At 42.8% G+C, this 27,315-nt stretch overlaps 1 protein-coding gene across 7 annotated transcripts in view; it reads right to left on the reverse strand.

Annotated features, from left to right (window-relative positions):
- Positions 1-5,440: 5,440 nt before the first annotated feature.
- RIPOR2 (RHO family interacting cell polarization regulator 2) overlaps positions 5,441-27,315 on the reverse strand; it is a 227,245-nt gene continuing 205,370 nt past the window's right edge. For 5 of the 7 annotated variants that reach the window (XM_079932726.1, XM_079932723.1, XM_079932724.1 and 2 more), the window contains 9 exons: positions 27,109-27,293; positions 24,457-24,625; positions 21,079-21,214; positions 19,661-19,822; positions 18,556-18,714; positions 15,635-15,837; positions 14,273-14,356; positions 10,816-10,906; positions 5,619-7,340 (listed from right to left, as the gene is read on the reverse strand). In XM_079932726.1, the coding sequence (XP_079788852.1) occupies positions 7,240-7,340; positions 10,816-10,906; positions 14,273-14,356; positions 15,635-15,837; positions 18,556-18,714; positions 19,661-19,822; positions 21,079-21,214; positions 24,457-24,625; positions 27,109-27,293 (1,290 nt within the window). In that variant the 3' untranslated portion in view covers positions 5,619-7,239. Of the gene's footprint in view, positions 7,341-10,815; positions 10,907-14,272; positions 14,357-15,634; positions 15,838-18,555; positions 18,715-19,660; positions 19,823-21,078; positions 21,215-24,456; positions 24,626-27,108; positions 27,294-27,315 lie in introns of all 7 variants that reach the window. The other 2 variants (XM_079932730.1, XM_079932728.1) reach the window with 2 other exon arrangements.

The following is a 27,315-nucleotide window of genomic DNA, read 5'->3' on the forward strand; positions in this document are numbered from 1 at the left end:
GCTTCTCAACCACTGGGCCACCAGGGAAGTCCCTGAAATATTCTTTTATCCTCTCTTGGATGTACTCCAAGTTGGATTTTAACCCCACCATGACTCTACTGAAATTGCTCGTCAGGGTCACTGATGACCTTCATTCTGCTGAATCCAATTCTCAGTCCTCAGCATTTGCCACTCGTTTCTCCTTGAAACACTTTTTTCACTTGGCTTCTAAGATGTCATAGTCTTTTAATTCCCTGCTGGTCACTCTTCTTTTCCTTTGCTGCTTCCCCCTCTTCTTTATGACCTCTAAATATTGGAGTGCCCCAAGGCTCTGTTCCTGTATCTCTTGTTTTCTATCTATACTTCCTGGAGGAAACAAACCAGTCTCATGGCTTTAAATACCATTCACATGCAGAAGACTCCCAATTTTATATTTTTAACTGGATTTCTCACCTGAACTCCAAACACAATTACCTTCAATCACCAACTTGGTATCTCCATTTGGATGTCTAAGAGGCTTCCCCAACTTAACATGCCTGAAGCAAAATTCCTGGTCTTCTTTATTATTTTATAGTTTAATTTAGATTTTTAATTTATTTAACAAATTAATTTACTTTTGGCTGCGTTGGGTCTTCGTTGCTGTGCGTGGGCTTTCCCTAGTTGAGGTGAGCGGGGGCTACTCTTCATTGTGGCGCATGGGTTTCTCACTGCAGTGTCTTGTCTTTGTTGCGGAGCACAGGCTCTAGGCATACGGGCCTCAGCAGCTATGGCATGTAGGCTCAGCAGTTGTGGCCCGCGGGCTCTACAGTGCAGGTTCAGCAGCTGTGGCATACAGACCCAGCTGCTCCGTGGCATGCAGGATCCTCCTGGACCAGGCCTGAACCCACGTCCCCTGCACTGGCAGGCGGATTCCCAACCACTGCACCACCAGGGAAGCCCCCTGGTCTTCTTTAAATCTCCTGCTTCTCAGGAGATTGGAAGATGGCATTCCTTCCTTCCAGTTGTTCAGATTGAAATTTTTGGATTCATTGTTGGCTTTCGTCTGTTTCACATCTCATTTCCAATTTATCAACAAATCCTTTTGGCTCTACTTTCAAAGTAGGTATTTGGACACCTGTCCAAATTTGGGACATTCTACAAAATGTACTTGCTTGTACACTTCAAATATAGTAAGATGTGGAAGTTTAAAACAAAGAGGGGCCCATTACTGTTCTAGAGTAAAAGAACCTGAAGAGGAGAGTTACCATATGACCCAGCAACCCCATTCCTGGGCATATATCTGGAGAAAACTCTAATTTGAAAATATACATGCACCCCAATATTTATAGCAGCACTATTTATAATAGCCAAGACATGAAGGCAACCTAAATGTCCATCTACAGATGAATGGATAAAGAAGATATGGTGCATATATACAATGGAATATTACTCGGACATAAAAAAGAATGAAATAATGCTATTTGCTGCAACATGGATGGACAAAGAGATTATCATACTAAGTAAAGTAAGCCAGACAGAGGAAAAAAATATCATATGATAGCACTTATATGTGGAATCTATTTTTTTTACATCTTTATTGGAGTATAATTGCTTCACAATGGTGTGTTAGTTTCTGCTTTATAACAAAGTGAATCAGTTATACATATACATATGTCCCCATATCTCTTCCCTCTTGGGTCTCCCTTCCTCCCACCCTCCCTATCCCACCCCTCTAGGTGGTCACACAGCACCGAGTTTATCTCCCTTTGCTATGCGGCTGCTTCCCACTAGCTATCTATTTTACGTTTGGTAGTGTATATATGTCCATGCCACTCTCTCGCTTTGTCACAGCTCACCCTTCCCTAAAATATGATACAAATGAACTTATTTACAAGACAGAAGCAGGCTCACAGACATGGAAAACAAACTTATGGTTATCAAAAGGGAAAGTGGGGGGAGGGATAAATTAGGAGTTTGGGATTAGCAGATAAAAACTATTATACATCAGATAGATAAACAACACGGTTCTACTATATAGCACAGGGAACTATACTCAATATCTTGTAATAAACCATAATGGAAAGGAATATTTAAAAGAAAATATATATATGTATATATATATGAATCACTTTGCTGCGATTCAGAAACTAACAGAACATTGTAAATCAATAAAAAAATTTAATAAAGAAAAGAACCTGAAGAGGCATGACAACTAAATTAAACATGTAACGCATGGCTGGCTCCTGGATCTATGTGTGTGCATGCATGTGTGTGAGCATGTGTATGTGTGTGTATGCTATAAAGGATATTACTGGGACAACTGGGGAAACATAGACCTGCATTATCCAACATGGTACCCACTAGCTACACGTGGCTGTGGAGCACCTGAAGTGTGACTAGTCTGAATTGAGATGTGCTGTAAGTGTAAAATATATACTGTATTTCACAGACTTCGTATGAGAAAAAGAATGTAAAATATCTTACTAATAATTTTTATATTGATTACAAGTTGAAAGATTTTGGATATATTAGGTTAAATAGAACATATTATTAGAATTAGCTTTCCCTGTTCTTGTTACTTCTTTTCTAGTGGCTACTAGAAAATCTAAAACATCAAGCATGGTCCCTTTCTAAGGTCTTTGTGGTTATTGTTGCTTCTGCCTGGAATGTTCTTCCCAGGGATATCCACATATCCACATGACTGACTCATCCCATCAGTTCCTCAGGCCATCCTCAAATGTAGTTTTCTATTCGGCCTTCCCTGAACACTCTCTTTGAAACTTGTGATCTTTGCCCTATCACATTTCCCACGCCAACACTGGGCAATTACATGACTTTTCTCTGTCTTTTTTTTTGGCCATGCTGCACAGCTTGTGAGATCTTAGTTCCCAGGTCCCCGGCAGTGGAAGTACGGAGTCCTAACCACTGGACCACCAGGGAATTCCTTCCTTTTCTCTGTGTTCTTGTCTCCTCTTTCCAGGATAGGAGCCCCGCAAAGGTAGGGATTTTTATGTCCTCTCTTTTTTTTTTTTTTCTTCACTGCTATAGCTCCATTGCCAAGGACAGTCCCTGGCATATGCATACCTCATTTATAGTTAAGTACGCAACAAATACTTGTTGAATAAATGAGAAGTTAGAGAACTAGTTTTTAGCAAACAACTGTTGTTCCCTGCAAAAAGTGTACTTAGAACTTTCTCAAAATCCATCATATTTGTTTTATAAGAGATAATGTCCCCAGGAAAATTTCAGGGATAAAAATATTTATTTTTCTATTTGACTAATTTGTTTTCCTGATATAGTGAGAAGTGCTGGTGTTTTCTGCTGACTTTGGTTTACAATTTGACTTTACAATTTTATAAAGTAAGTAAGGTAATTCAGCTAAGCAGGACAGCAACAAACCATATAGGGGAAATTGTTTTTACTGCTGACTCAGTAACTAAGCAATCACTGGTATTTAATGAATCGCTTGGTAGATACTCTCAGAGCTGAATGTCAGGGGCTTCTCTGTGATGATGCTGGTGGGGGTTTGGGTTGGGAACATATACAAATAAAGACTCATTTAGCCTCAGGGGGCTTACAGTCTCTGCTCATATATACCACAACTCTGAAACGCAGCTCTGGGACATGGGGTTTGCAGAGTTGCAGTCACGGTGGCATTGCAAGGCATCATCACAAAGTAGAACAGGAAAGCTTAGTTTGGAAACGGCACAGGCTCTATGTATGGCCACCTGCAGTAACTACTGCAAGGAAAGCCACCCGTGATGGAAGCAGTACCTTGGCATTAGCAAGGCGTGCACAGGTCTATCGAGATTTCTACAACAAGGTACCTCTCCTAAAGAAACTGTTTATGCAGGCTGGCGTTGGGAAGACAAAGTTAAGACCTTTGGGTGATAAAACACATGCACTGAGAGAGGCCAAAACGTGGGAGCAGAAAGACCCTGAGCTCACCTCCTCTCACAACCACACCAAAATCACAACTGTCTGCAGAACAACCATCAGTGCAAAAGACTGGAACCTACCAGAAAAGATCTGCAACTAAAGACCTAAAGAAGGAACCACAACTAAATGGGTAGGAGGGGAGGACTGTGATATAATCAAATTCCACACCCCCTCCCCCTACAGACGGCTGACCCACAAGCTGGAGAATAAATACATTGTAGACGTTCTCCCACAGGAGTGCGAGCTTTGAGCCTCATGTCAGGCTCCCCAGCCCGGGGTTCCAGCACTGGGAAGACGAGGCCCCAGAGCCAGCGGGGCTTTATTGCAGGAGCCCCACAGGACAGGGGAAATAGAGGCTTCACTCTTAAAGGGCGCCCACAAAATCTCACGCGCACTGGGACCAGGGCAAAAGCAGTTAATTGGTAGGAGCCTGGGCCACACCTACCTGCTGGTCTTGGAGAGTCTCCTGGAGAGGCGGGGTGGGGCAGCTGCAGCTCACCCTGGGGACACAGACGCAGACGGCAGAAAGCAGTCAGCGGCACGAACACTCCCGCCGGCCGACATCTTGGATCATTAAGACCTGGCGGAGGGGGTGGGGGGGGCGGGGATACAGCCCCGCCCATCAGCAGACAGGCTGCCTGAAGACGAAAGAGCCCACAGCTGCCTCTGGACACACCTCTAGACACGGCCCTGCCCACCTGAGGGCCAAGACCCAGCTCCACCCACCAGCAGCCGGCCACGGGCCCCTCCCTCCAGGAAACCGGCCTTAAGTCTCCAGGGCAGCTTCACCCACCAGGGGACAGACACCAGAAGCGAGGAAACCACCATCCCACAGGCCAGACCCTACCCTGGGACCAGCAGGGCCCTGATCCTACCCACTAGCAGGCCAACGCAGCCTCCTGGACACCCTGGACCCCACACCCAACTGTATCAGGAACCGCCATCCCCAACTCCCCAACGATCTGAAAGCAGTTCTGGGATCCCTGGGCCCTGCAGCCGGACTCCGGGACCTGGCTCTGCCTGCCAGCAGTCCATCACTAACACTAGCACCTGGCTTCACCTGCCCGTGGGTGGGCAACAGCCCCAGACTCTTCAGGACCCTGACTCCACCCACCAGTGAGCCAGCACTGGCCTCAGGGCCCCCAAGGATTCCACCCCCGGCTACCTCGTGACCAGGCCCCACTACACAGCAGCCACAGCATCTGTACAAGGCAGGGCCTGGCAACCCACCAGACTAGGGGCCAACCAAGCCTACCAGACGGCCCACATAGTCAGCCTGCCACAAAAGAAGGACCCACGCAGCCCTCTTAGGGGGAAGCCCCAGAGCATACAGCTTGGGTGACAAGAGAGGAGGGCACTGCTGGGGCGCATAGGAGCCTCCTACAGAAGGCCACTTCTCTAAGGCCGAGAAACGTAACTAACCTACCACAGACATAAAAATACCAATAGCAGCTTAGACAAAATGAGGTGGCATAGGAATACGTTCCAGACGAAGGGATGAGATGAAATGCAGCTCTTTTTTCTCCAGTTAGCATTACAACAGATCTGAGAAGTAAATATCATCCTCATGTATGGATAAAGGAATTTCAAGATAAGAATAAACTCAAGTTGAGAATGAGGTGTAGTGTGTTGTGTAAATACCAACTCAAGAGGGGCATGTGAAAGAAATACACCAGGCTCTGAACATGAGACTAGTAATTCAAAAATAATTTTTATTTTAACTTACGTGATTGAAAGAGTGACGAATACAAATGCCACAAAACTAAAAGCACCCCCTTCAACCAAAAATAAAATGCAGAAGTGAATACAAAAGATATGGAAGTACTCATGCAATATTCAAAAAATAAAAAAAAACCCAAACAACAAAGCAAACAACTCTGTAACATTTGTGATTTGACTTTCTATAAAAATCATTTCAACCATTGAACAGAGACTGTAGACTATACATACTAACTATAGACTGTACAATGTACCTTTAAAATGAAAGATATATGCATATATATAATATTTATAAATTTACAAATATATATATACATTATAACTTCACAGTTGAAAGAACTTATTTGCCAGGAAGCCTGACAAACAATTTTCACTTTAAAATGAAATGAGTTGTTTTTAAAGGTCTTGCTAAAATGTAAATATTTAAAATGACATCTAAATGATATTTTATATAAGCACATTCAGAGAACAGTTGATATTCCACAGTTCAAATTACACTCACACATATTATTTAGATATCTTGGCATATCCCACCTTGTATACTCTTAAGAGGAAGAAGAGTTATTTAATAAGAGCTACTGAATGGACTTGTACTTTATTTAAAGGACTTGCTATCCTGATGTGGAAGCAATACGGGAGCTGTTGGTTTAACTATTTGGCCAAAGGGTCCTATCCAGTGATGAATGCTTTCTCTGGGGGCAGTAACCATCATTCAGGTCATTCTTCTTCCTAACCTTATGGTAATTTGTATAGAAGAAAAGACCACTGTTAATGACCCTCTGCTTCCGCCCCATTAGGATTCCTCCAACTTCTGTTCTTCTACTTCAAGGAGCATCATAACTTTCTGAATTAATCACAGCTGTCTGAAAACTTCTGGGTTTGATTTGTCTTAGCAGCAAAATACCTCTATTGTAAAAGTATCATTATAAAATGGCTCTTGTTTAAAAAAAAAAAGCTTAAGTTTTGAGTATCTTCTTTAAAATGAGTATGGGTATAATCTTAATAAAGTAGTTTTCAGTGATCTACCCATCTTTTTTACCATAATGGAAACATGCCTTTGGAATTTTCACGACAGACGAAAGAAACAAGAGAAATAGTGGAGGCTTGAAAAAATGAAATTAAAAAGAAATAAACTCTTACAATATGATCTTTTACCAGGTTCTGCAGGCAAACTTTTACTTGAAGAAATCTTTTTTTTTTTTGCTTTGCACTTAAGGTAAAATTAGTAACTAAGGGGGCCACTCAACCCTGAGAACACAACAGAGGAAACACTGCAAGGCATATGATATTTACCAAAGTATCATGTGACTATTTCAAGCTTATAGAAGAACTTCCAAAAATGTATAAAGACGGCTGTTTTAAAATCCCATACATACTAGATAAGACAGACTCTTTCACTAAGTATTGTCAGACGCAATCAACCATGTAATCTACTGAAAGACACAGAGCCCTATTCTGTTGGCTGAAGGAAAAGCAGGTAAGTACTGCGAAAGAGGACTTTGAATTCCTCCCATAACATGTTAAATTTCCAGACAACCTCAACAACTTCGAGCTAAGTCACAGCACCACCTTGATTAACAGGGCCATTTATTAAGACAGCTGTTAGGCAGAGTTAACTTGTAATTAAAAGGCCGTGGCAACTTCACTTGCATGACGACCTCCAACTTTAACACAGTCTCGAGGAAATTTGTCCAACTGTTCATATGCCAGCCGCCCATCTTCTCCTGCATATAGAGCATCAAAAATGAATACCAGTTTGAACTTAACTTTTTTATTCATCACTCAGAATAATAATACCAGTTGTTTAGGTAGGGGTCGCTATATTTTGCTAAGGTTGACTTTAGGTGAGGAAAAGTCATTTTGGCTATTCTTAATTATGTTGTTTTCTAGGTAGTGTTTAGAACAACCAAGAACTTCTGAGCTAATGCCAGAGACTAAAAGAATGTGAAACACAGTAGACGTCCTATGAGCATTTGATGTCAATAACTTCACATAATAGATTTATTCCTGAGAGATTATATGGATTATATTTTAAGTGCATTAGTGATTTCAGTATGGCTAGTCCTTGATTTCAGTGCATTGAACTTTTACATAACTTTCACTTTTATACATTAGATATTGGTACATCCAAATGATCTGTCATAAAATCAAGTTTAGGCTTTCAGACTTCTGCTAAAAATTTATTCTTTGCCCTGTACACATGTTGATGCTGTCTACCAGCCAGCAACTAGGCTGGTTCTATCAGTAGTACCATCTTGAACAGCCAACATGTATCTGCAAATTACTCCATTTTTCCTATTTAAGAAAAAATGATTAGAAAATGGGAAAATGAAGTACAGATAACTAGTGATAAGAAACAGGCTTTCACACATTTAATACAAATGAGACAAAGATGCAAATAATTAATTGTGCTCAATCAGAAGTTCACTGTGAAGAAAAACAGAAGAAAAGATTCCTTGAAATGCTGGAAATATATTGATATTAGTGGGTTTTAGAAAAGGAGTGTAATCATGGATTTTATAATATATTGCTTCTATATTTGTATAATTTATTGGATATAAAGGCCTTTCAATAAACCAAAAGTCTGTTTTTGGTTGTTTTCTTTTTCAGTACATTTAACTTTTTCAGTAATACATTAGAACAAAAGTAGAGATTTGCGTGTATTTAAAAGAACTTTGTAGTGAACTCGTCTATAAGCAAAAGCCATCAATTTTTAGATTCTTTTGTTGATTGTTTCTGCATGCTTTGACTTTTCTGAGGCAAACGTTATTTTTTCCCTGATTCAATAGTTTCCAACTTTTTCTTACTTTGGAGTAGAACCCTTTATTTGAAACAAAATATTTATGCAAAACCCTGAATATAAAACATGAACAGCAATGCCTTTCCGGCTGATGATAGTGGGAGGAGAGACAGAGGGCCTTAAATTAAGCACATTTATACCATACTCCCTGCCCGCTCACACACACCCCTGTGGATGCCTAGGCTAATGAATGCTACTTAAAAACCCAAGAATACCAGGCTAGTTCCTAGTTTGCTCACAGGGAGATTCCAATTTAGAGGTCTTCAGTTCTTCCTCCAGTAACCTACAGCATCCAGGTGCCCTAGAGGGTCAGGGTTCCATTGCAGTGCTTGACCGGGTCTGGGTGTCGTGGGTGAGTTAGGCAACCCTAGCATGCCTCACTGTGCCCCTCTGTAAATTGGGATTAACGGTCCCTCATAGAGTCTCAGGAGGATTAAATGAGCTAATCCACGTAGATCCCTCAAAACAGTGCCTGGCACGTGTTACCCAATATTCTTTACAGTGACACAACCCGGGCCGGGGTTTCAGGGCATCTCGCTGTTACTAAGATTCAGTTTTCAGGGGCCTGGATCTGTGTTGGCTCCTCTGCTAGTCCGTTTAACAGCCCTGTAAAGTAGGCAGGGTGTTGGAGGAGAAAGAGCTCGAGCTTTGGGGTGTCAGGCAGTGTGGTTCCGGACAAGACTGAGGTCCAGCCGGGACGCGCTGGAATGGCCAGAGCCGCGGTGAAAACTGCTCTGTCCAATCGAGAGGCCTCCAGCCTCAGGTGGCTGCTTACATTTAAACGGTAACCACTCAAAATTAAACTAACTCCTCAGTCATAAGAGCCATGTTGAACTGCTCAGCTGCCACATGTGAATACTTCCTGCCGTCTGGGACGGAGCATATAGAGCAGCCCCGTCATCACGGAGGGATCTACTGGACAGCTCTGGGTTCAAATACTGAAATAATTCATACTGGTTGGTAAACAGTGGCTGCTCGGAGCCCCTCGAACGCCCTGTGACAGCCCTCAGCCCTCGAGTATCTGTTACCAATTCCCATCAAAAGTACTATTTGCACTACATTAATTCAGTCGTCTGTGTGGGATAAAAATACCCCAGTATTTGTGTCTTAGGGTCAAAGGAAATTCATAACATTGAGTTCAGAGGTTCTCAACCTGGGAGGCTTTTAATAATCCCAGTGCTAAGGCCCAGCTCAGACCGACAAGAGCAGAGTCATCAGAAGTGGAGCCCAGGTACGGGTGTATTTTAAAGGTTCCCTGGTGATTGCAGTGGGCATCTAGGGTTGAGAATCATGAGCCGGTGGTGTGGTGGGCTGTGGGGGCTTTGGGGAGCCACATCTGTAACGAGTTAAGGTGAAGCAGGTGTGATGACCAACCCTGGAGATACGGCTGTCTGTGCAGCTGAACTGGGTCTGGGTCATCTACAGGGATGAGCCTCCTCGGGTTACAGTGGGAAGAGCAGCGTTGCTGGCTATTCCTTCCTTCATTGTTATTTCAGAACACTAAAGGATAAAAGAAGTTCAAACTAATAATACCCTGGGCACATTTTTAGGGAATTAAATAATTTCTATGCCTAAAGCAAGCCGTGAGGAATAACTGTTTTATCCTTTAAACACACATATGTTGGCTAAGATTTCTATGCATTGCATGATATATCAACAGCAGAATGAAGCCTTATTAAACCCTAAGAAAGTGCAGCAGACAATGAGTGTGATTGCCATGGTGACCGTAAGTGCCACGAGAGTCTTCCTTACATTCTTAAGCTGCTACTAGAGTCACACTAGGGCAGCGGCTTTTTCCCGACTAGTATTACTGAGCGGATTCTATTCGAGGACTTTAGTATTTATACTCTGAGTGAAGTGAAGGAGAAGGGTTATTTGGATATTCCAGAAAAAAAAAAAAACTTCATCTCTTTTCTTTGGTGTCGGGGCTCAGGGGCAATAGGCCCGCAGGGCAATCAGAGGTTAACCTGAGAGTCTGGGGGAGGCTGTGGTACGTGGGGGATTATGGTATCCTGGGGAACACATCACTGTCCTCCAGGTAGTGCCAACCCCAACCTGGCAATCCAACCTGGCTTCCTGACTCTGACCTCCGCTTGATAGTTTGATTTCTGTGTTCTTGATTCCAAATAGTGCCCAGACTATGAAATCAGCTAGAAAGGCTCCAGAGAGCAACCTTCTCCCTCAACACCCAGGTAGTTAGAACGAGGAACTGGGGTGAGATGGAAATTGATCAGTCATACTGTGTGTGTGTGTGTGTGTGTGTGTGTAAGTGTGAGCCGATAGCCTATAGGGGAAAAATTGCTAAAACAAGGTACATGAAACTTTTCCTTACCATTCCCTTTGAGGGTGTCAGAAATAAACAATCATGTAAAAAAAACAAAAAAAAAAACCCAACTCACCAAGAGATAAGAGAGTTTCTGAGGCCACATTTCTGATTTCTTCAGTATCAGACTGACACAATGTCACCAGCATTTTAATGCTTTCAGTAGCCTACAAGGAGAAAATAGTTAAAATAGTGTTCTGACATTTATGTGTGGGATTACATGAGACTTAGCATTTCGTAGCTGGTAGCTGACTTTAAAAACCCAGGGCTTCCCAAACCTGGTTGAGTATCAAGATGACTTAGGGCGCCCTTGTAAAAGTACAGATTCCTGGGTGCCACTCCAGACACACTGTATTAGAACTTTCTGGGTCGGAGCCCAGGATTTGTACTTGTGGGAGTTCTGATGATCAGCTAAGTTCCTATTTCACAGGGGACTCCAGACGTAGAGAAGTGAAGTGACCAGCCTGCTTTTCCAAAATAGAATCCAATTCTCTTAGTTCTTTCTACTCTATCTCATTCCCTCCAAAACAGTTCTAATGTAAGAATTCCTAATTTTAGTCTATATACTAAAATAGAGGAGGGGAATAAAGATCAAGGATGGGAATTCTTCTATTTGTTTATTCCACAAACATTTACTGAGCACTCTGTGAACCAGGCAGTTCACAGGGTCTGGGAAACTCAAGCCAGGAACATGACATGGTCCTGGCCCTCAGGACTTTACAGTCTGGTGGAAAGACAGACCGTGAAACAAGTAAACTAATTATTATGATGAATGATAGGCTGAATCAGGGTGGTAGGGCAGAACACGGCTGGGAAATGCAGCCTGGTCTGATCAGGGAAATCTTCCTGGAGGAAGTGATATCTTAGAGGAGTTAGTCAAGTTTGGGCACATGGTAGGGGTGTGTGTGTGTGTGTGTGTGTGTGTGTGTGTGTGTGTGTGTGTGTGTGTGTGTGTGTGTGTGTGTGTGTGTGTGTGTGTGTGTGTATGTGTAGTGTTTGGGGGTGTGGAGAAGGAAATACATTCTAGGTAAGGGGAATAGCTTGTTACAGGGTCCAAATCGATGGGAGGCTTATAAGCCACATTAAAGATTTTGGACATCATTCTAAGATCATGGAAAGCCATGTAAGAGTTTTAAGAAGGAGTTGTCTTTTATTCTGAGCTTTCTAACTGCAGTGGAGAGGATGGACTGCAGGGAGGCAGAGATGAGTGGGAAGGTAGCTCAAATCCAGGTGAATAGAGTGAGGATAAAGAGTGGGGGAAGGGCGGGGTCACTGATGGCTCCTAGGTTTCTGGCCTGAGCTACTGAGAGACGGTTGTACAGTCCACTAAGACACCAGAGGCTAGAGGTGGGGGTGAGATGGGTGGAGTTTGAGGTGACTTCCTAGGGGAGATACCTAAGAGCAAGCTGATCAGAGATGGGAAGGGAAGACCTGGACTGGAAATACGAGGAATTATTAGCATAGAGATGATGATGGAAAACGTAGGAGTTGATGTTTCCCCAGGGACGACTCATAAAGGGAGAGGAGGGCCCAGCAGGTGTCTCTACAAACACCAGTATTGAAGGCAGGTAGCCGAAAGAGAGCCTGCTATGAAATAAAATGCTCTTCCTGTCATTTTGAGGAGTCGATATTGGGTAACAAATTACAGTTTTCTTTTCTGGAAGAAAGGTAGGCTTATGAAATGGTAGCTGCATGGGTAGACTATGGGTTATTCTAGCCCAGTAAGACAGATGGGGAACCTAAAATTGGAGGGCCACTGGATTTGAGGACCTTGACCTCTCAAGCTTGTTTTCATCTTGATAATAGGAAAGAAAAATGTCAGCTGTTTGCCATCATTAATTAAAAAAAATTTTTTCCCTGACAAGTTAACAAGAGTTGATTGGTTGAGTCTGCACTGTTTTTCACATCATGCTGCATGGAGCCCCTTTCAGGAGCTGGGGGGCTGCAGATGGTTTAGAAAGAGGTCTTTTAGTCAGCACAAAGGATCCTATCCTCTAGGAGAAAAAGGTAAAGGAGAGGAATTGGTGCTCCCAGACTCTGGATAAGCTAGACTTTAAAACTGTAGCTTTTAAAAATTATTTATTTATTTATTTATGGCTGCGTTGGGTCTTTGTTACTGTGCACGGGCTTTCTCTGGTTGCGGTGAGCGGGGGCTGCTCTTCGTTGAGGTGCGTGGGCTTCTCATTGTGGTGGTTTCTCTTGTTGAGGTGCATGGGCTCTAGGTGCGTGGGCTCAGTAGTTGTGGCACGTGGGCTCAGTAGTTGTGGCGCACAGGCTTAGTTGCTCTGCGGCATGTGGGATCCTCCCGGACCAGGGCTCGAACCCGTGTCCCCTGGATTGGCAGGCCGATTCTTAACCACTGGGCCACCAGGGAAGTCCTAAAACTGTAGCTTTTATGGTAAGCTTCACAGCATGTAAATCCACAAAAACTGGTGCAGATCACTTATCCTCATGTCTTAATTTATGTTAACCCTGTATCAGAGCTATCATCACCGACCTGTCACTGTATATCAGGAGAGCACCCAAATACACAGCAACCACTGTGTGCTGTTTTTGGCCACCTCAAGGTAATTTTTTGACCAAGTAACAAGGAAGGCAAATTTTCCCAGAGCTGTTTTTCTTCACAGGTCATTAACTTTTTCTTTTGAGGTGTTAATCCCTTCCTTCATGTTCCATCAGGCCTGCAGGTCCTTGCACCAACCCAAGAGTTCAGCAGATTTTAAGGTGTGGCCTTTTCATTCTTTCCTCAAGGATGATTAATCTTACATTTTGTGATTAAGGTCGGTCAAACATTAAATCTTGACTACTGAAAGGCAAGCTCTTTAATGTTGGCAATTCTCAGCCCTTTTTCCATTTACACCTCCCTCTGACACAATTAAGATTGAAGAGCTGCTTAGTAAAAAAGAGTTCTCCAGGAAGGATCTGGGAGTTTATTGGCACACTGGATTTTAATACTTCTCTGCCGATTTTATTTGTTCCTGCTATTTTTTTGTACACAAGAAAAACTGATGAAATCAGCATGTCATCTCTTTTTTGGGATGGAAGATACTTTTCTAACAGGCAAACTGATTCCTGTGGGCTATTGAGAAATGGAATTGTTTTCTGAAACGTATCGACTTTAACAAAACTAAGTTACATTTAGGTACTAAATTTGGGGTTGGTAGATGCAAACTATTACATTTAGAATGGATAAACAACAAGGTCCTACTGTATAGCCCAGGGAACTATATCCAATCTCCTGGGATAAACCATAATGGAAAAGAATATTTTAAAAAGAATGTATATGTGTATAAAACAGAGTCACTTTGCTGTGCAGCAGAGATTGACACAACATTGTAAATCAACTCTACTTCAGTTAAAGAAAAAGACAAAAAGGACTCGCGAACTAATATACAGTGTAAAGGAGAGGAGAAACGCTGCTAAAGCAGGTACTTCCAAGTACAGCAAGAAAGCTGTTCAATGCACCTGGCTTAGTCTCAAAGCCAAAGTCAGCTCAAAGCTGACCTGCCAGGGGCTCTGAGGCTGAACCTTACCTTCAGGCTTTTCAGGGCCAGGCAAGCTCCCTTCTGGAGCCAGAGGTCAGTCTTTGTTAGGGCTTCACAGTAATAGAGCAGGGCCTGAAAAAGAAGAAAGGACGCTGTGAAGACACTTCGATTTGTTTGTAGTTTTAGGTGTATATATCATTTTTACTCCCTGAGATAAGCTACAGATAAAACAAGACATTTTGCACTACCTTCAGAACAACAACAAAAATATCCATTAAAATTCATGTTTATTAAAAGAGCTGTCTCTTTACTCAATTCATCATGCCTTCTATTCTATGACTGGAATCACATAATACATGGCCTCTCGTGTCTTGCTCTTTCAGTGGGGGTGATGGCATTCGGCCCACAGAAGAGAGTTTTGAGCAAATTCTACCAAAAGATCAGAACTTTGTAGGAAAGAACAATATGAAGTTCATGCTCTTGGGCCAAAATGGCATTAGAATGGAATATCTTCCTGTGAGTACATGTCACCACAGGCTAGCTTATGTAATGCCTTAGAAAAGTTAAGCAAACTCTTCTCAGAGTTCAACATCGACCTCCCCAAGGACAAGAAGGACCAAGTTTGATTTTCTTGAGCTGATCTGAAGGTTGACGTGAATTGATTTTTAGAATGACTGTTCAAGTTGTAAAGGGCTCCCAGAGGACCGAGGCCCTTGCTTGTACTGGGCCCCAATGTGCTTGAATTGCAGATGTTTATTATACCTGGATGACTGTTGAATTAAAGCCGAGAGAGGTAAACTGTCTCTTCCCTAGCATCAGGAGTGATGGCTTTTCAAATTAAAAATATTCTAGCTGTTTGAGCCAGTAATTTGATGACTTAACACCAAACTACTCATGAGAAATGCATGTGCGTGAACATACATACGTATGTTCATCATAATATTTTTCAGAGTTGGAAACTACACAAATGCTCATCAATACGGAATAAGAAAATAATGGGTTATTCATATACTGAGATGCCATTTATCCATCAAATAGAATGAAGTAGATCGATACGTTCTGCCAAGGAAAGAAAATAACCACGATATATTACATTTAAAAAATCAGTTGCACAACAGAATAGTGTGATCTCGTTTAAGAAAAAAATAATTATCCATGTTAGCATGGATAAAATAGAAAAAATCTGAAGGAATGTACACTAAGTTATTAACAGTTTTCTCTGGGGGCTGGACCTACAGGTACTTAACTATTTTCAGTATATTTTTGTAGTTTAAATCATGTTACAGAATATATATTGTTAATAAGTGAAAGAAAATTATTTTTATAAAGGAAAAGATGACAAACTATTAATAGTAAATGGCATAAAGTTAAACAAGCTTCTGCCTCGATGTCCATCATTTCATGCCCTACCTTTTCCCTGAAATGCTCGTTTCTGGAGGCTGCTGCCAAGTAAAGCATCACAGCTTCACTAACTCCACTGTCATCCCCGGTTAAGAGCAGAGCCAGAGTCCTGAGTATTTCCTGCTGGGCCAGGAGGCTGCTGGGTGCAAGGTCACTCATGACCTGTAGCAGTTTTTCATCTCTCAGTGACTGCAGAGTCTGAACCATGGAAACTGGAGAGTGAGAAGAAAACAGAGGTCACCTTCTGACAGTAAAGGAACATGTTCATTAAAAATATAAATAAGACTCAAGGATGTACATAATAACAGACCCAAGGATATATGAAAATTAGCATATTAGAAAGGCGATGTTTCCAATTAGTGAGAAAAGGACAGATTATTCAAATAGCTATATCAAGGCAAATGAATCATATGAGAAAAAAGTAAAAGTGGATTTCTACCTCATGATGGCTACTATAATAACTTAGAGATGAATTAAACAGTCACACGTAAAAATAACAGTGAAGAAAATACAAGTAAACAGTTTCTACAGTGTTCTTTTTTTACTGTCTTTTTATTTTTAAAGTCTTCATTGAATTTGTTACAATATTGCTTCTGTTTTATGCTTTGGTTTTTTGGCTGTGAGGCATGTGGGATCTCAGCTCCCCAACCAGGGATCGAACCCGTACCCCCTGCACTGGAAGGTGAAGTCTTAACCACTGGACCACCAGGGAAGTCCCCAGCCCCCTGTATTTCAGTCATACTTGCCTGGCAAAACCCTGACCCTGAGTGACCCCTTACTCAGCCTTCTCTCTGTCTGCACTCAGGAAACTGGACCCTGATGGAAAAATTCAGTTGGTTGGAATATGGGGACAATATGATAAAAAATAGGATTCTGAGTTCCATTTGGACAAATTGACCATGCTCTATGTACTCTAATCCTTAACTAGGTATCCAGCATGGGCATCCATTAGCCACAAAAGCATTAGGATAAGAGTGTATCTGGTCCGTGCAGATGGGAAAATATAACAAAATTCACATTCCATTAATAGAGCCACATCCTCTACACATGAACAAATTTGTGAATGATTAAGATTTTTTTGCTTTAATTTCCCATTTCTCCTGTTGTGGTTGTTCTGGTAACTTCACTGTTTTATAAATAAACACTCTAGCAAAAAGTCTCCAGATAAGATTATGTATAACAGCTAAATAAGTAACAGAAAACAACCTAAACATTCAACAATAATCAAATATATTAGTATGCATCTAAATGCAGGGATATTATAAAACTAAAAAATGTTTCAAAGAATAATATGGGATATAATGTCAAATTAAAAAACCAGGATATAATATTCTATAATGAGTATTCACAATTTTGAAATTTAAAACCAGCATACAATCAACTGAAAAACACGTTATATTTTAAAAATAGGAGAATAGGTGACTTGAATCTCTTCCTTCATACTTCTCCATGTTTTCTAAAATTTTTTTTTTTTGTATAATGAACGGCTTTTCTTTGTATAAAGAAAGGGGAAAAAAAGATAAGTAAAGGTTTAGAGTTCTTCCCATGGTCATTCTCCAGGGCTGTGTAACAGGAGGAAGGGGATGCGGTTTTAGGACCCCAGGGTCTCACTTTGTTATGCTCTTCATTTCTTTTTTTGTTTGTTTGTTTGTTTGTTTGTGGTACAGGGGCCTCTCACCGCTGCGGCCCCTCCCACCGCGGAGCACAGGCTCCGGAAGCACAGGCTCAGCGGCCATGGCTCACGGGCCCAGCCGCTCTGCGGCATGTGGGATCTTCCTGGACCGGGGCACGAACCCGTGTCCCCTGCATTGGCAGGCGGACTCTCAACCAGTGTGCCACCAGGGAAGCCCTATGCTCTTCATTTCTTGATTCTAAATTTGTCACAATCTAAATCGATTTTCTAAAAAAAAAAAAAATCAATTATCTGAGTAAATTTCTATATTATTCAGTTTCCACCAGAGGCGTCTCCTGCCCAGGCTTGCCCTCTCTGGCACTCTGGACTAGCATGGCTATTCGGGGCTGGGGAGTGGGACCTAAGCACAGACTCCCGTGCTCAGGCTGGAGTGGCCCTGGCTGGAGGAAGATTTTCTTCTTCTCCCTGTGATGCCAATCACCGTGCTGAACATGGTGCCGCAGGGTTTAATGTTCTAGAAAGAGAAGGGCTGAGCCTGGGTTTGGGTCAGGGTCAAAAGTGTTTCTGCCACTAGCGCTGTGCCAACCCGTCTACTCCCAAGAACACACCTCACTCCCTCCCCTCCCCACCCCCTCCATTGCCTCATTGTCAAGCGTGGGTGGAGAAAAAAAGCACAAACTTGGGAACCAGAAACCAGCCCCTTACGGCCTGGCTCCACTCCCAAAGAGGTTTTCACTCACTGCAGATACTGATTTTATTTCTTATGTTCGAAGGGCCACATGAGAAGGCAATAAGGAGCTTCACTGCCGCACCCCTGCGCCGGTTGCCTGTTCTCTTCAATCCCTGGATATGAAGCCTTAGATGTGGTCTTTCACCTTCTCCTCCTTTCCCTTCCCAATCTGTCACCCCACTGGTCTTCTTCTGAACCTCACTTCTGCTTAGTATTATGAAAGCGCCACCAAAAGGGGCAACATAAAATAGCACCGCCTGCGGGCTTGATCCCACAAGTGGCAAATACATTAATGCGGGAAAGAAATGACAGCAGTCTGAAATCATTCACCAGCTTCCTGTTACTGGCACACCCCTGCTGGATGACTGGGATGTGCTTAGCAAATCCCTGGCTCGTTGCCAAGGGGCTCACTAATGTGAAAGGTCTAGAAGTCACTTAAAAGGCGAACCTTAGCCCAGCTGTTGACTTGGGGAAAAAAAAATTACCACCACTAAAAACTATGACTAGAAAGACCAGGGATCATTCCAAACTGAGCCCCACACAGTGTGACCAAAGAACGTGTCCCACCTTGCTTGGCCAGCTGGTTCAGGTAACTCTCTAGGTCACTCACACCGTGGCTTGTAAAGTAACTGTAATACTGGAAGACAGTGATGACTTCGGAGGAGAGGCTGGAGGTAAGCAGGGGCTCGGCCCGGTCCAGGATCTGGGACACCAGTGTGCGAAACACTATTTGGAAGGGGAAGATGCGGAGCAGCTTTTAAGAAACATGATCAATCATTCATTCATTCACTCATTCATCTTTCTATTGTGGTACATGACAGAGTGAAGTCTGTAAAGTGAAATCAGTGTACAGCCGGATGATTTTTGCATGTCTATACACCTGTATAGCTTGTCATCTGGATCAAGATACAGAAAACTGCTAGGACTCCATTAGGTTTTCTTGTGCCCCTTTCCAGTCTATATTTACCCACCTATCCCCACCATGGGCAACTAATAATCGAACTTCTATCAATATATTAGCTTTATGTGTTCTTGAACTTCATATAAATGGAACTATATAGTATGGACTTTTTGTATCTAGCTCCATTTGCTCAAAAAATATCTGTGAGATTCATCCAAATTGTTGCTTGTAGCAGTAATTTATTCTTTTTGAAAACTGCTATGTAATACCCTATTGCATGACTACATTACAATGTATCCAAGTTCTTGTTGATGGGCATTTGACTTGTTTCTAATTTCTGGCTCTTGTGAATAAAGCTGCTATTAAAAAATGAGCATAAGCATGTATTTCTCTTGACACATTTAGGAGTGGAATTGCTGGATCACAGGGTAGGAGTATACATATTTAGTTTTCATAGACACTGCCGAACAGTTTTTCCCAAGCGGTTATACCATTTGACACTCCTGTATTGCTGACATTTTAATGAAAAAAGGATACGTACTTCAATAGCAACACAGACATATAGTCCTTTTCAAAGTCACTGCTGATATTCAGAATGAAAACATGTTCAGTGCCTTTCTTTTCTTCGATTTTACTAAGTAGATGATGTTTTCTCTGGAGGGTAAGCCCTTTCTCAGGGCTAGCTGTGGGGAAAGCGTTGAGGGAACCTCTCTAGCGCTCACTCTCAAAACAAACGACAGAAATGTTTCCCTTGCTCCTGCTGCCCTGTACCTGGGTCTGCAAGTCCAGGATAGTCTCTGTTGACAGTTCTGGCAAAGCTGGCTTCTAGCTGCTTAATCACTCTGTCCGCTGAGCTGTGGTAGACCCCAGCCGGGCTGCAGCACTTGGTCCAGAATGACAGCAAAGACAGCTTTTTGTGAAATTCCGGTATGGCTGGAATAGAAGAGCAACACCCCATCCCATGATACATGTTTTGAACGAAATAGATGAAGAGATGGACCTGGGTCAGGATGGGGAAGGCACCACCAAGGGCCTTCTTTTTTTTTTTAAAGACTGTTTTTTAATCAGAACTACAGGATTCCTCTGTCGTTGGCAGGTGTCCCGAGGGCAAAGAAGTTGAGATGAGGATCTCATCCCGCCTGGGCAGCAAAGGAAATGCAGCAAAAGCAAAGCTGTTTGCTTTAGGTGATAGAAAACAGCAGGTCTACCCTTGGGAGAAGGTCCAATCATCTCATCTCCTATAACTTAACAGCAAAAAATATACAGGATCAGAGACTCAAACCTCAGGAGACTTTTCCGCAGGGGGTGCAACAGAGCAGAGGATGACTGAAGGAGTTTTTTCACCCTGCCCAGGCAGCTCTCTGACTGAAATGATTGAAGAGCCATATGCCACGGTCAGCATTTCACTCATGTGGCTGTGATCATGCAGAGGGGCCTGGGGGACGAACAGACAGGAGTCTGAATGTCCTGCCCCTTTTCACATCTCTCAGAGACCTGCCAAGGCCACCTGCTCCTGGGAGGACCGGAAGCAGGAGGCAGAAATGCATAGAAAGACCTACAAGGTGTTTTAAGCTTAATCGGAGATAATCCAGGAGACCCTAGTTTTCCACTATTTCCACAGACTATCTGATGTGAAAAACGATACAGATTCTTGCCTTTAGGAAACAGCCCTGTAGCCAGACCACACAGATTCAAAGGCATCTTTCCTGGGTCACGTTCTCTACCTAAAGCTCTCTGAACCAGGGACGCTCCTGAAGGCCTTCGACTTCTCGTTCTTCTACCTTTCCCAGTAGGGTTTGAGAGCACCTTGCCTTGACAGTCAACCACTATGGGAGCTGTCTCAGCCAGCTCTGTGGTGCAAGCACAATCCTGATTACCTGTCCCAAATGGAACCACACCAGGAGAACAAGTCTGTGAAACCACCTGGGAGGCGGATGCGGGTTCTGTGCATACACTAGCGTCTGCCTTCTGGGGGTGGAGGCCCCGCCAGAAAAAGCTAGGCGTCTGCTGCTTTGACTCTGAAGGCTGAAGCATGGTGTTAATTACGACCACACTCGTGTGGAGACCTTCCTCTACAGCCCAAGAGCGCTTCTCTGCCATCCTAACAAAGCCATGAATAGATGCAGGCAGGGGAGGGGGCTCGTGGGGTCATCATTTACAAGAATGGCAGCGTAACTGCAGGTGCTCACCTTCGATGACAGAACTGATGCTTCCTATGTTCTCATCACTGACGGCCGAGAGCTTCTCCATCACTTGGATTTGCCTAGAAAGCTTCTCTAAGAGGTTTCTGGCCACAAATGGGGTTTTGCTTGAGAAAACAATTTGCTGATAAAACAAACAAAACCACTGTGTCAATTACGTTGTTGTCAACAGAGCTTTCCCCACTCAACCTTGTCCTTCTGAATGAAGTGGGGATTTTTTTTTTTTTGTGGTACGCGGGCCTCTCACTGTTGTGGCCTCTCCCGTTGCGGAGCACAGGCTCTGGACGCGCAGGCTCAGCGGCCATGGCTCACGGGCCCAGCCGCTCTGCAGCGTGTGGGATCTTCCCGGACCGGGGCACGAACCCGTGTCCCCTGCATCGGCAGGCGGACTCTCAACCACTGAGCCACCAGGGAAGCCCATGTGGGGATGTTAACCTCATACACATTTCTCCTCCAGTTTGAAAATGTTCCTCATTCCAGGCCGGTTATAACATCTGCTGAAATCAGACATGTTTTTGTTGCTTTCAACTTTTTTCATGCCTGTGTAAATTCCTGAATTTTCACAGTAGTAGGGTTGCAAGGTTATTATAAAGTTACCTTTCTTGTATGTACTGTCAATCTAAAACTCCTCTCTGAAACTTGAAGGGCATATTTAGGTTGCCCTCCGCTATGGAAACAGAAAAAAGATTTTTTTTTTTACAAGTGTAGTAATTTTTCACAGCCTGATTTATTTCCTTGTCTTCAAGCTGAAAATTAAGAGCGTGCTGTAGAATAATCCTAATTACAATCAAAGCTATCTCACTATAGTTAACAAGTTCTTACTATGTACCAGGCACTGGTCTGAGCCTTATACATGTATTAGTTTGTGTTATTTTGCACAACAATCCAATGAGGTGGGAACTTTTGATTTTCCATTTTACTGATGAGGAAACTGAGGTACAGAGAGGTCACGTAACGTGCTCAAGGGCACTTAAATAGCTAGTGATTTCACTTGTGTGCAGATCACAAGAATAAGGAAGGGCTTGAGAGGGGAAAGGACAGAAGTCAGTCGCTGCCTGAAGGTTCTAGTCCTTTCTGTGTCTCTCAGAAACCTGTCCCCTTCACTTGGTAGGCATGGCTGCAGGACGCAGACCTGTACCACCATTCTGTATGGTCTAAAGCATTTGGACTCTAAGGCAAAGAGAATTTTTCAAATTCAAAAGTCAAGTACAGCAAATATGTACTAATGCCTTTCATGTAAATAAATACAGTAGAAAATAACTGCTTTATTTTAAACATAATTATAGCTATTACGATTTTTATGCACTGCCCATTTTTATCTCTTTGCAATTACATACCAAATGAATAAGTAAACTCACTGATTCAGGAGCGGGTGTGAATTAGAAATCAAGCTTCTAACTCTTACTCTTTTATTCCATATCTTTATGTCTACCTCTTTTATTTTTCTTTTGTTTTTCTTTCTTTCTTTATTTTTATTGGGGTATAGTTGTTTTACAATGTTGTGTTTGTTTCTACTGTACAGTGGAGTTCCCTGTGCTATACAGCAGGTTCTCATTAGTTATCTATTTTATACATGTTAGTGTATATATGTCATTCCCAATCTCCTAATTCATCCCACCCCTCCTTTCCCCACTTGGTGTCCATACGTTTGTTCTCTACATCTGTGTCTCTAGTTCTGCCTTGCAAACCGGTTCATCTGTACCATTTTTCTGGACTCCACATGTAGGCGTTAATATACGATATTTATTTTTCTCTTTCTGACTTACTTCACTCTGTATGACCATCTCTAGGTCCATCCACGTCTCTACAAATTCTTTTCCTTTTTTTAAATTTTAAAGATCTAAATGGCTTTACTAAACGATTCATGGATTGGGCAGTATCTCACGTACCATGTAGAGAGGAACTCCCCTCTTGTTTTTCTAGTGTTGATTTTCTCCACAGAAGAGTTGAAGTGTTATAACCAAGGTCTTATTATCGAGAGAAACACTGCACTGACTACTGCATGCCAATTATTCTTTGAGAGAAAACATCCATCCCTTCATGGAAGAGAATTCTCCCATGCCTCACAAAGTAATGACTTTACGTCTAAAAGGTGAATGGGGAGTTTGCTCAGCACAGTCTCGGCCTCACCAAGGACAAAGCGCCGTGAAAACCATCTCATTCCAGTGCTTGGTGAATAGAGGATAGCTATAAGTCAATGACAATCCTTGTCCATTCTGGTCAGAAAAAAAAAAAATTGCACCTTCTGCCAGATTGGTTGTCAGCACCTGGCCTGTAAATTCAACGCTCAACAGAAGAGATCTGCTGGGGTGTTGGCCAACCTAGTGCAAGAGTCATAACTGCCAACCAGTTTCCCAGAGCACGTGAGGTGTCTGAGGCTCTTTGAGGGTCTACATTCGTGGAGGAGAAGCAGATTCTTCTACATCTCATCACAAGTGTGTTACTAAAAAAGCAACATTAACCCACTCCTGGCCTCCCTGGGGTCCTTCCTCCTCACCCTGCCTCTGGTCTCCCAGTGGGCCATGTGCTCTTAAATGCACGATTCCTCCTCTTCTGGCCTGGCCCACCCCCCGGAAACCATTATACATTTGCTTTCACATTCTTTTCCTGTTCCCCACACATCCAAGCAAGTGGGAGAAGAACAAGATTGGGAGAAGACAAGCCACTAGGTGAGGAGGAAGCATTCAAGTACCGATAGCTGCTTGGGGAAAATGCTTTGTTCAAGACAGCAGAAACTCTCCCTGCAACAAAAGAATGGCAGAATAGTTGCTCTGCTGTGGCAAAATCTTAAGTGATAAACAGCCTGAAATGAGAAGAAAAGTGAGCCCCAGGGTGTCGCAGAATGAAAGCGAACTGGTGAGGAGGATGATACCTGTACAATGTTCTTTCTTGCTGCTAATAAGTACTTATTCAAGATCTGGGAAACTGTGGTTATGTTCTGGAGCATTTTGCCTTTAGCTGTCCAGGTGGTAGAAAACTAGCTCGTGTGATGGGTTCATATTAACATATGTTCAATAATACTGGCTTTCAAAGTCCATTTGTAGATGGCGGAAGGCAAATTCCTTATCTATAAAAAAAATCACACTACTCTCACCTACTATCAAATGATTTGAAAGCAAGAGCACATTATATGTCACTTACTACCTGTTAAAGTCTGGAGATCTAGGTTTTAAGATAGAAAACTCAGGGTTGAGGGAGCACGGCCATGCCTTTCAGAGATTCTGAGTTGGGTCAAATCAAAGCAGGATGGTTCTCTTATTCCTGAGTTCTCATTTTCCTGGGAAAACTCAAAAAACCAAGCACACATCCATTCTCGGTGCATCAAAAACCTGGGCTCTAAAAACCCAGTGCCGTCACCAGTCCTACCTGGACGAGCTGGGTGCAGTACTGGAGGTGCCTGATGATGCTGAGGTCCAGGCTTTCATTTCCCGTGGTCAGTGGGAGAGGGCTTCCTGCCACACTAGTCCCGACTCCCGTGTCCTCCGTCAGGGCTTCGCTGAGGTGCCCCCTGGCTTCCGGGTGTACTGATCTGTAACTGTTGAAGCAGGAAGGTGAGCGAAATGTTAGCTGGTTCTTTCTGCATGGAAATCACAGGTCAACTCAATCACAGCACCCACTGAAAAGAGTCTTGCGCTCACCTATCTTGAAAAATAGAGGTACCTTTCAAAAACTATTTTATAACTAAGCCTGGTCACCGATTTGCCTAATATTAAAAAGATCCTGCAGACAGACTGTTTCCAGAGTTCTCCGTTTGCTTCTCAAGCACAACGAACCATCTGTACAGTTGGCTCACCAAGAAGGCTTTTGAAATGTGCCCTCGTTTCGCGGCGCTTTCCTGCTCTGTTGACGGAGTGGTTTGCCAGATTTTCTGGGATTAAACTGTCCTGTGAACCTGTGGCTTCCCAAGAGCAATACCATTAAGAAATAATCAGTCAAGGCTTTTTCCTGGCCTTAAATCAATTGTGACTTGAAGAAAAGGAGAAAGGAAAGCTGTTAGGAAGAAACATGATGTTCTACTCCAGACAAAAGCTAAAAGGGGCATTTGTATCGCTTAGTTCTGCCTCGCGGGCTTTGCGTAAAGCCCACCGTTGAACTGTCTAAAGTTGTATCATGCTGGGCACTTACATTTAAAAAGAAATCTGTTGCACCTATTATTTAATTTTATTCTTAATATGAATCTGTGCAGGAGGGCGAGGGGGAGGGAAGAGTCTCATTTCACACATGGAAGGAATGACCGGCAGAGGTGTTAACCAGAGCGTCCTCGTTCACACAGCTAGGCGGTTTTTGGCTTCTAGTTTCATGCTCCTCGGTCTCCACAATTTAAAAAAATAATGCACCAGAGTTTGGAGGCGTTGAGTGCCTTACTCTGAGTCACATTTGCCTCCAAGGGGAAAACATTCAGCTTGTGTCCTGGTAGTCAGCACATATTTAAAACACACACACAATTTCCACAATTTTCCATAATACCTCTTATGACATACAGTAAGACTGATCAAATTAGACATATTTAATAGCAATGTTCTGTAAAATTTACAAAGGCTATGATGTTTTTAAAATGCTTCTTGGGGCTTCCCTGGTGGCGCAGTGGTTGAGAGTCCGCCTGCCGATGCAGGGGACACGGGTTCGTGCCCTGGTCCGGGAAGATCCCACATGCCGTGGAGCGGCTGGGCCCGTGAGCCATGGCCACTGAGCCTGCACGTCTGGAGCCTGTGCTCCACAACGGGAGAGGCCACAACAGTGAGAGGCCCGCGTACCGACCGCAAAAAAAAAAAAAGTTAAAATGCTTCTTATAGCAAGAAGAAAAAAAGTTTAATCTGACCTTGATCCATCATCTAATAGCTGAAGCTAACAAGTATACAGGAAGATGTTTGGTTTAAGAAGCATTTCACAAATTCAATCAAGTTAGAAAAATCTTACTGTAGAATGTAGAAGGATAATTTAAACATGACATTCATTTCATAAATTTTCTTTGCTATGCCCCCAGTTTGCTCAAAGGATAAATTCTATTTCTCACTTTTTCTTTTCCTCGTTTCACTTTGGCAGAAGAAACCCTCCAGGAACAACAAAACTCCAAAATATTAACACCACCCACAGAGAGATTTGCGAAGGTTGAACAGCCATAGCTTGTTGTAACTTGAAGATCAGTGTATATAACACGTCAAAAGAAAAGATGGATGGAAACCCACCCTTTCCTTTGGGAAAGTGTTTGTGTTTTTTTTTTTTTTTTTTGCAATAATTGATGGAGCTGAGTATGTTCACTGTGCTTACAGAATGGACCCCAGGCTCTAGCTCTAAACACATGGTTTGGTACAAGAAAGCCCAATGGAGAAAGAAGGTGACAACATTTCACCTTTATCCTCCCTTCCCACTGCTCTGTCCCATCCCCATCCTAGAGAAGGCCACATTCCAGCTGGAGGCCTGCAGATCCAGTGGCAGTTATCATCAGTCATCTCCTCTTACGCTCTAAGGAAAACATGGACCACGGGGCTTAAACCCGGCTTTGATATAGGCACTGATGAGCTTAATCTACTGCAAAGACCCAATGGCCAAAAGGAACGGAGAGATAAGGGGTGGGAAAAGCAAAGTCTAACAAAATGAAGAAATTAGAAATACGATGCAAAGCAAGGAGAACCAGGTCCAAACTGATGATCCAGTAAGAGTTCTCCAGAAATATGGTATACCTACTTAATTTGCAATTAATTACATTGGGGACAAGTTGTAGACACTGAACCCTACAAGATGTATGTGTATACACATAAATATACACACACTCTCATACAAAAATCTCCCCTTCATTTATAAGGAAGAAAATCAATTTAATTTTCCTTAAACAACACCAAAAGAGGTGAATGATATTTAAAAGTTGTACTTAACAATGAAAAGGAACTGTAAGCCAGTTCATGTATAGGGGGTTTTATCTTCCTGGAGATGTGTATCAGGTCCCGTCTGGTAGCTACAAAGAACTGCTGTACCAGCTATGACAGTAGAAATAGAAGCAGACGCTAACTTCAGACTTACCTATTTTTCTCAGTCTCAGTGTCTGAAAATACTGAGTCAGCACCTCCTCCAACGTTACAAACCTCATCACCATCCTCATCCTCCTCGTCAAAATCAGAGGTGTTCAGAAAATCAAAGCTTTCTAAAGCACTTTCAACTGTAAGACTTAAACTGGAAGACCTGCTTCGGCTTACTGCTGGCTTGCACTGCAAAGGTAGAAGGTACCAA

Source organism: Stenella coeruleoalba (assembly GCF_951394435.1).
Source record: "Stenella coeruleoalba genome assembly, chromosome: 10".
In the NCBI taxonomy this organism is placed as follows: Eukaryota; Metazoa; Chordata; class Mammalia; order Artiodactyla; family Delphinidae; genus Stenella; species Stenella coeruleoalba.